Source organism: Abramis brama (assembly GCF_963993115.1).
Source record: "Abramis brama genome assembly, chromosome: 19".
NCBI classification, from domain to species: domain Eukaryota; kingdom Metazoa; phylum Chordata; class Actinopteri; order Cypriniformes; family Leuciscidae; genus Abramis; species Abramis brama.
In genome coordinates, this window is record NC_139981.1 from 16,534,507 (window position 1) to 16,544,631 (window position 10,125).

General features: G+C 36.0%; 2 protein-coding genes across 2 annotated transcripts; one reads left to right on the forward strand and one right to left on the reverse strand.

Annotated features, from left to right (window-relative positions):
• Positions 1–1,081: 1,081 nt before the first annotated feature.
• Positions 1,082–5,585, reverse strand: ppa1b (inorganic pyrophosphatase 1b). Its single transcript, XM_084094028.1, has 11 exons — positions 5,417–5,585; positions 3,923–3,987; positions 3,504–3,557; positions 3,124–3,243; positions 2,733–2,819; positions 2,479–2,605; positions 2,264–2,391; positions 2,084–2,169; positions 1,788–1,863; positions 1,604–1,643; positions 1,082–1,411 (listed from the first exon to the last, which is right to left on the reverse strand). The coding sequence occupies exons 1-11, from the start codon at positions 5,475–5,477 to the stop codon at positions 1,380–1,382; spliced, it is 876 nt and encodes a 291-aa protein (XP_083950154.1). The 5' UTR covers positions 5,478–5,585; the 3' UTR covers positions 1,082–1,379.
• Positions 5,586–6,028: 443 nt separating this feature from the next.
• On the forward strand, positions 6,029–9,714 carry eif4ebp2 (eukaryotic translation initiation factor 4E binding protein 2). Its single transcript, XM_084094031.1, has 3 exons — positions 6,029–6,164; positions 6,990–7,166; positions 7,362–9,714. Exons 1-3 carry the CDS (start codon positions 6,032–6,034, stop codon positions 7,391–7,393), a joined length of 342 nt encoding a protein of 113 aa, XP_083950157.1. The 5' UTR covers positions 6,029–6,031; the 3' UTR covers positions 7,394–9,714.
• The last annotated feature ends 411 nt before the right edge of the window (positions 9,715–10,125 follow it).

Consider the following 10,125-nt stretch of genomic DNA (forward strand, 5'->3'; position numbering starts at 1 on the left):
TGCAGTGTTTTTTTTTTTTTTTTTTTTTTTTTTTTAAAGGTCCTATGCTCATTGATCAGAAATACAGTAAAAACAGTAATATTGTGAAATATGATTACAATTTAAAAGAACTGAAACATGGCATATCCAGTCACCATTGACTTTCACTGTATGGAAAAAAAAGTGAATGATGACTGAGGCTGTCAGTCCCTAATAGTTTGACTAACATCTGTTGTTGCACAGAAAAAAGAAAGTCATATGGATTTGGAACAACATGAGTGATTTGACAGAAGTTTCACTTTTGGTGAACTATCCCTTTAAAAGTGATGCGTTTTGGATGTAGCAGCTCTAAAGGACCAGCATTTGTTTTGTTTTTTTTTGCCCACACTGGCATTATGGATCCGTATACATCAGCTCACTCTTATTTGTGACAATTATATTTAAATATCGCAATTATTACTGTTAAAATTCAATTTCTGTAAAGGCAATCTAATACAGAACAAAATCCATTAACAAAGAAGCAGCAGTGTCATATCTTCCTGGGACCCAGGAGGAATAGACTTTTGTCCACTGTAGTGGACATTATATTTTAGTGAATTTCTCTGACACCATACATGTCACATGTCACAACCTGGGTGTCCTGTAAAGAGCACATTCAGGGCTTTTCAGAGACACCAAATGTTTGGAGGCATTCATTTAGTGATCAAATGTAGCACTCTTATGGAAATCTGATAATATATTGTAATTATATATCTAATATATATTATATAATTTACTATATAAAGTAAAATGGTGCATCAGTTCATTCATAACATAGTTGAGAATCATCTTTATACAAATTTTGGTTAAAAAAAATCCTGAAACCTCAAAATGTATTGGTGATTAAAAAAAAAATCCCATTGTTTTTGCCAATACATATAATTTCATGTCATTTTATTTTTTAAACAACTGAGTCCTGGTGTCCACTACAGAGGACATGCCATTACATATGAATAAAATATAATTTATCAAAAATGTTTTGTTTTTTTTACCATTTGTTTCTTATGCTCTAAACAATGTGATGACATAAAAAAATAAATAATAATTCTGGGTCTCAGGAGGATATGAGAAAAAGGTTTATTAAGCATTTGTTCAACAGCATACAGTACCTGAGTTTGACCAGACTGTTAAATATCTTTAGACTGTTTAGTATTTCTACCTTTAGTATCATTAATACCATTATCAAGTTTAACATAATTTAGCAAGCAATTGGTTAGCTCCTCTAACTGTTAATTTGAGATTCAATCTCCAGATAAGGTGTTAAGTGCCCATGTTTTCATTTAATATCCATTATTCTAAACCGAAACTGACATACAAATTCTAAACATGATCAGACTGGTCCATTAACAGTGTTCTGTTCTTTAGTTCTTCGCATAGTAGAACCACTTGTCAACTGAAAAAGAAAATGAAACAATTTATATATATGATGGCATATCTTAAAAGAAAAACTGTTATTCATTTGTAAACTCAAATTGAATGGATACACAACAGTAAAAAAATAAATAAAATAATAATAATATAGAACTAAAATGACAGATTTTAAGAGATCTGATTTGTTAATAAAAAAAAATAAAAAAAATCAAACCTGAGCTTGGAACTTGACTGGCATCTCCACATGGGCATGACTGATAATAGAAAGAAAAATTTGTTTCAGTTACCACATTATTGTTTGACAAGGCACCACTATAAAAGTAATACATCTGTATATACAATTTATTCAATAGTGAATAAAGTCCTGTGAATTCAAATAAAAAAAAAATAGTTCATACTTCATTAACAACTGCTTTGGCTTCATCTGCCGAACAGCAGAATGGACTGTCTCCATCTGAGACACACGTGTTTTTGCTGCACAGTGAAAGAGAAAAAAGCAATGATTTGAGGTAAAAAGAATACAAAGCACAGAAAAATTCTCTTTATTTTTATATTACATTTATTTTTTTCCATGTCTACATCTTAATATGTTATCTGAATTGATTGTGAATGAAAGCGCAAACAGTCAGAGCTGAAATAAAATACTATGCAAATGAGCAAACAAATGCAGCCTGCTGAAGAAAGATTCCCATACCAGTTTAGTTCTCCAGCATTAGTTTGTTGTGAGATAAGTGCCTTCCAGAAGCCATGGGTGGTTTTGATTGTCTCAATGGCAAAGTCCTGGAATAAAATGTAGCATATTTTTAGTGCTGTAAAGGCTTATGACCAATCACAAATGAAAGCTTGTGCACAGCACTTTTTCTGAGCAACATACCTTGTCTTTGAACTCTCCGTTGAATGCAAACTTGTTTTCAGGTTTCCCATCAGGTACCTTGTACCTCCTGAACCAGTCAACTGTGGCCTCAAGGTAACCTGGCTTGAGTCTCCTCACATCACTAATGCCTATATTTCACATCAGATGAATGAAAACAATCACATGTCTGCCTCTCTCTCTTCTGAGTCAACAGGAAAGCAACGAGTGTTATTTACTGTTCAAGTCCTTTGCTTCAGGGTCATCAACGTTGATTGCAATGACTTTCCAGTCAGTTTCACCTTCATCAATCATTGCTAAGACACCCAGGGCTTTCACTTTGATAACATCGCCACGATTGCACACCTGCAGATCAAGCATTGTGGAGTTTGTTCATCTAATCCAACTTTAACTGAACAACGACAACTTGCTTCATTATAAATATGGCTTAATTTCATTCAATACTTCAAATGACAAACACCAATATCAATACCTTGCTACCAATTTCACAGACATCGATCGGGTCATTGTCACCACAACATCCTGTGTCATTGTCTTTGTGCCCGGGGTCTTCCCAAGTCTGTCAAAAAATATTTAAAGAAAGTTGTTGTAAAATCTACCAATAAAAAGTGTATCATGGTTTCCACAAAATTATTAAGCAGCACAACTGTTTTTAACATTGATAATAATAAGAAATGTTTCTTGAGCACCAAATCAGTATATTAGAATGATTTCGGAAGGATCATGTGACCCTGAAGACAGGAGTAATGATGCTGAAATTCAGCTTCACCATCACAGGAATAAATTACACTTTAAAATATTAAAATTAAAAGGTCTGTTTTATTCTATTTAATGTATGATCAGTGCTGATTTAAAAGGCTTACTTGAGGGATTGCTCCATAATTCCAAATATACCCTTTGTGTGGGAAAACATTGGCCACATAGCGCAAATTGCCCTTCTTCACATCTTGCTTTATGGGGTTCAGAGGGTCTTTTGTAGCAATCTGAAAAGTAAAGCATAATGTTGACTTGCACAATATTCATATTGCAGACACCAACTGGTTGATGATTTTGTCTGAATGTAATACACTTCAAATGTAGGTTACCACTTAGTCCTTGTAAATGTATTGTATCCATTAATGTTTTAGGTGTGTAAATATATGGCCTTACAAAATATAAGGCCTGTTGCAAAGTCCTCCATTCTATTGTTTTATTGTGTTATATTGCAAGTGGTGTAGTTTTGTACTGTTACTGTTGCTCATACCTCCATTTTTGCATTTGTCCATCTTGGTACTTCAACAACCACGTGGAAAATGTTCTACAGAGTAAATAAAAATGATTTATTAAGAAAAAAGAAGCAAGTAAGTAAAAATTCATATTAACAGTCATATTTCTAAAAAGAATACAAAAAATGTAAAGCCATGAGAATGATTAATCATAAAGTTTGACACACATAAGATATCAGAACAGTCCAAAGTATTGAACAATTTAAAATGACACTGTCAACAGGGTAAAGGTCACTCCTCTCACAGACTAAGTCCCTTCACCCGATAAAGAGCTGATATACACTGCGCTGTGCTGGATTGTGAAATGACCATACATTGCCAAAGGGCACCCCCAAGAGAGGTGGGTATCAACACTGTGACCCTGACAAGAGAAACTAGGAACATTAAAATTCTGTACCTGAGCTTCATCTGCACACATGGGTATGTCATGGAATGGTGAAATATACTTTCCATCTGAGTTCTCTGTTAAAAAAAGAAAGTTATATATGTTACATAATACTTCTATACAAATAAATATTTCAAAAGCATCTGTGTGCTTCAATTACTTGTACATCTGATCACTTAAAACCTTGCAGAGCAACAGTTTTCCATATTAAGGCACAAATAAAAATAATAATATTGCCTAGCTCTTATTCGCACACAATGTCCATCATGAATAACATGTAATGAGTTGAAATCTTTAAAGCCTTCACTCTTAAAGAGAAAGTTTACCCTTCCCCAAATCTGCATCGTTTACTTGAGTAGAATGTCAAAACTGCTCTTTTCCACTCACACAAAAGTGACCACAGCTGTCAAGCAAGAATTTCATGGCAATATTTTTAGTAATTATAAAGGTACACAGAAATAAACTCATTTTAAACAGATTATAGGCACTGTTATGCAGTACCTTTTGGCTACTGTAGGTAACCATTAAAAATGAATATGCCTGCGTGATAATTTAGGAAAATATTTCTATAAAAGTGTATACCAGACTTTAATAAATATGTTCTGGTCAAGCCCAGGCATTCAAACTTTATTAAATTAGTTTGTTTTATGCATTTTTTTAAGCAAGACAAGTCAGAACATCAAAGAACTGAAAACATAGGCTAGAATTGATCACACCACTATTTATGTTAATTGTATGAAAGCAAGAAGCTCAGATATTCTGAACTCGGTGTTCTACAGAAGAAGGAAATTAATATGGGGTTGACTTTGAAACTTAAATTAGTAAGTTAATGATAATGATGCTAATGGTTTTCCCCAGTGTGCATATAATCTGTCAATCATGTTACTTGTCAAGAGAGAGGTGATGATGTCATGCTGCTGCTAAGGATGAGATGTCTAATGCACAGGTGGCAACTTAATAAACAAAGCACGTCCAATTTTGAGGAGACTCATTCAGTATATCTGGTTAATATACTTGATATTTTATTTATCTGAGGTAATTTTTAAACAGAGCAGACAAAATAACAGGGCCAAAAATTATATTCTGTGATATGATGCAATAAGCGACCCTGTATTTTCCCGTCCTTCATTTACACATTTTAAATGGACGTAAGTTAAAAAAAAAGTTGGCGATGTTTCTCTGTTTGGTAATAATACTACATTGTCGTCCATTTGGTACTTTCAGCTTTTACTATGTAACCGGTAACGTTACACAGGTTTAGTTAATTTGAACGAAGAATAACTTAAACAAACCCACAAATAATTAGCCATTAAAATAAAGTTTTTGGGCTGAATATCAATTTAATATCGTAAATTCATCACATTTACTGTCAAGTTTAGGTCATAAATGACGCGAGGAAAAGCGACACGTGGGACTTGCGGCCCAACCCCTTTCATCTTAATTCAATTAACCTCCCAGACCGTACAAACTCATCATTAATCCCTCAAGAACAGAATTCATACTTACTAAAATAGAGCCTATAGCTCAAAGTGTTAGGGTTTCCTCTTTCTTCAACGGAGAAACTCATATTGTGCGCTATTGTGTATTGATTCCGGTAGGCTGTGTGTTAAAGGACAGCAGCTCAAGCTTAGGGAAACCGCGCATGCGCACTTGCGCAGAGGCTGAATTGCGCATAAGAGTGAAGTCTTTGTACATCTGATTTGTGAATCGATAATGATGGTCGGTGAAGAAAAGAAAAAAACCTTGTAAACAAATTTAAAATATAAACATTTTAACGCATTAAAGGGGCTGTTTTGTTGCTCTGGTTCACAGCCTGGTCAAGTTGATGTTCATCTGGTTTAGCTGGTCAGCAAAGTGATCTCCCAATCTGGCTCTATTATTTTTTATATTTTGCCGTTGGCGTTCATGCGATGTAATTCTCCCTTGACGTCATATCCTCCCAGCGCTCTTCGCTTCCTGCCTGGCGGAGGGAGGGGACGGTGCTGACGGCTGGGAGGACGAGCTGAACGTGAAGAAAGCCTTGGGAAAGCGATAAGAAACGAGGGGAAAGGGCCCGAGGTTTTTACCTTGCATCGGGAAAACTTATCGCTCGACTCTGATTAGCACCCGAAGCAAAGTGCAATGTCGTCCAGTCGTCAGTTTAGTGAGAGCAGGACCATCCCGACCAGGACGGTGCTCATCAACGACTCAACGCAGCTACCTCACGACTATTGCACCACTCCTGGAGGCACTTTATTCTCCACCACCCCTGGAGGTAATAACCCGCCTGAGACGTGTGCTTTATGTCCCGGCTGATATCTGCAGCCGTTTGCTTGTTGTTTACATGGAGACAGTCTAATGTTAGAGGGTGGCCTGTGTTGGCCAGGAAGCAGTAACCACATAAAAGGCTGTGACTCAAAACGTTCTGTTCTGCCTGCTGCTTAGACAGTAATTTTAAGGGCTCGTATGAAAGTTTAGTTATTTTGCATGTAGACAGTCTGGGAATGCTCAAAATGTTAAGACTTTTAAATCGGCGATGGCCAAAGATGTTGCCTAGGAAGGCAACTGACTGGGCTTTTGAGACACAGACATGTAGTTCAAAACAAAAACAGCGCCGCCTGTGATCGCTCTGATCAACCTGATTGGTTCGCAGTGACTGATGGACAGAATAGGACAGAACAAAGAAATGCATTCCATTAAATTAATTCAGAGAGCGCCACACATAGCATTATACATCCTACCAAGTGTGATCTTGATTGCTTTTGATCAAAAAAATATTGTTGTGCATCTGATTTGCATTGAGTTAATTATGCTCAAAGGACTATATTCTTATTTTTTGTGACCATTCATACTAAATTAGTCATATTAATCATCTTTGTGATTTCAAATGCACAACAATGTGTCATATAATTGTCTATCTCACCCTTTTTCAGGGATATGATCATCATTTATTCACCTTCATGTTTTCATTCCTATATGACTTGCTTACTTCTGAGTAACACAAAAGGAAAGATGTCATATTTCTTTAGGATTGTTGTGCCATGCTGGTAGTTATGCAATAAAACTTGATTATAACGGTATGTTTGTTGTGACAATGCAGGAACCCGAATAATCTATGATCGTAAGTTCCTATTAGACCGGCGCAACTCGCCCATCGCCCAGACCCCACCAGCACACCTGCCGGTTATCCCAGGAGTGACGGGCAAGAACATCCTCAATGAACTCAAGAGGAATGAAGCTAACAACATCAACAACCATGATGCCAAACCAGCGCAAGGTTTGTCTTTAAAACCGACCGAACTGGAACTGTTTTCACTGGAACCACCCTGCTTTGTGCTTGCTCATCTAATATATACACAAACAGTAATGTATCTGGTCGGAGGTTTAGACTATAGTGTTAACTCACACCCTTCTCTTTTACTTTACTAGTGGTCATGCATGATGCACATGAGTTTTTTCTTTTGTGTTGCAGCTGAAGATGCTCAGTTTGAGATGGACATCTAAAGAAGAGGAACCAACGTGAAGAACGATTAATTACCTGGTACCTGTGTGCCAGTGGCTTGGCTTGTAGAAACCAATGTTGTGAGCCCTCACCTTTAGCTCTCTCTAGCTGCTGGGTGCTGCATAATCATGGGGATAAATGACTTAAGTTTGCCCAGTGGAGCCCTGAAAGTTAACCTGTTAGCCTGATGAGCTCTTTTTGTTTAGGTTTCAGGGCTGCCATCAGCTGTGCTTGCTTAAGTCACAGAGCAAAGGAAAAATTCTTTATTGTAAGTGCCCGGATATATTACCAATTTACTGTAATAGACTCATAAACAAATCAGCCATCAGAGATTCACTGCTGATAGTTCAGAGTACACTGTTCCAGTTGATACCCTTAATGCAGTCTACTTTGTTCACATGTAAACTGATTTGCAGTCAAGTCAGGAAATGCAATTATCTGCATGTTCATGTCCTACCAAATGTAATATATATTTTTTTTCCATCCAAAAAAAGTTACTGGTTACAGTTACCATTTTAATTTTAAGGGACAGCAGGATTATCATAATAATTTTGATTAAAAAATGTTAAAACATTTAACTTTTTTTCAGTTCAAAACTATAGTTTTATAGAATTGTACAAAAGCATTGAAACCACAGTCCTTAATCACTCATTTAATTTTTACATGATTATGATCCCAAACAAATGTATACAGATTTTCAAATCTTATTTAGAACTACCCCAAAACGAGCATGAGCAAATTCTTCAGATTTCCTTAAGGTAAATAACATCTGATCACAATTTTGAAAGACCAAACTGTTACTTTATTTCAGAGAGAATGTCTCCGTTTAGATTTGTCCTGCTAACAGTATGGTTTGTACTCACCTTTGCATGGCGAGATATGTGTAGCGTCAACATCAGCTCTGTTGTAACGTCCTCTGGTAAAAGGTAGACAATACCCAGTACTGTTGGACTGGATGAAGGGTTTAATATACTTTATGAAATGACGACAAAAAGAGAGCTGGTCTCAGGAAGCACCTGCTTTATGTACCTTACAAGTACACATCATCTTATGGCTCCTTTCATGGGAGAAATCGCTCGGTGAATATTTAACATTAATATCAGCTGTGACATCTGCTGTCACTTTCCGATTACTACAAACCTTGATAATCAAATCAAAGGTAGGAAAGCACTGAAGTGTTGTTTTGGTCATTTTACTATTGTCTGTCTCACAGCCACACAATGTGAACGATTCTTCAAAAGATGGATAGTTTTGTAGTGACCAGACATTCATATTTTGATTCAGATCAAACATCTTGAAAACTTGAATTGAATCTTTCCAATGCTCTTCTATGCATGTTCTTTTGGTCTGCTTCTTGGTCTTTAGTTCACATGTCACATCATTTAATCTGTTTTTTTGGGTGGAGGGGGTGGGGACAAGAAGATTTGATTAATATTGAAAGAGAATTAAGCAAAGAGATTATCCAAACAAAGTGACTTAAAGAGGATAAGACTTATTCTCCTGACTTTAATTGTATCTTTCTGTGCTCCAGTCATTCTCTGAAGCACAATGTTTTTTTTTCTCTCTCTCACGGTGATCTTTTGTGCTTAGCCTCTGTATCCATGCCTTACTTTACTAAGCTGAGCAACTGTGTCAAATACAGTTCTCTTTCATACCTTAAAACAGGATCAGTTCCTTTGTTTAATTTCTTTCCAACTTTCAAGTTGAAGATACGATCAAGATATTGCTATGTTTTACTAGAAAACATTTATATTTTTGGAAACATGTTTGTTACCATTTACTTTCTTACAGAGAAGGGAATATTTGCACATACAGCAGTGTAATGTTTGTAATAGTAACGGATTGGTTAAAAAAAGAAATGTAGTTTAGGTTCCACTTTGATCAGTCGCAGTTAAACTTTCTATCATGTATTCAATACTGGTGAAATCCTTGACAATTCAATGCAGTTTTTACGGTTTAAATCATAGAGTTTTGTAAAAGTCACATTCAAGTAATGATTTACAGTTAAGAAAACGTATGCTATACTGTCTTTCTGTAATCTATTTGAGTTGTCAAATCCCAGCTTGTTTCAACTCTGCAATATGGAATTTAAGATTCTTTTTTTTTTTATAAGATCATTGCTTAATTTTCCCAGCTCTCAGAAACTATCAGGAATGCATTTAGCTCTGTATAAGGGGATTTTGGATGGAAGTGTTTAATGTGGCGGAAATTTTCTTTCTGTATTTTCTTTCTTCTTTGAGACCCTGTTCAGTTGAATTTTAATGAAATGCCAATGCCAGTGGACACTGTTACAGCAAAATCAATAAAAGTTCCTTGATATCAACTGTCTGTCTTCTCTCCCAAATGCGTGAATGTAATTTTAACTTTCCATTGGGTTTGAAATAGTAGGTTTGCCACTAGATGGAGTACTGGGGTAAGTGGACTGCAAAATCGAGAAAAGAAAGAAAAAAGATTCTGGTCCTGTCCAAGTTAGTCGTGAGTGGGAATGTTTTCTAAGTATAATAACCACAGTAATTGTCATTATCACCATATCTTCATGGCTTTTTACGAATAGCTTTGAAAGTGCTATACTGTTTACTCTAAAGGGAGTTTTCAACGTTTTTTCTTGTCTCTAGCTAGAAGCCCTTACATGAATGCCTCATGTGAAGAGAGCTTGGTTGCTTGGAAACTCGTGGCAACACAATGTGTCCACTCCACACCAGCAGTTTAAGCAGAGGCTGTTTTCAATGCAATG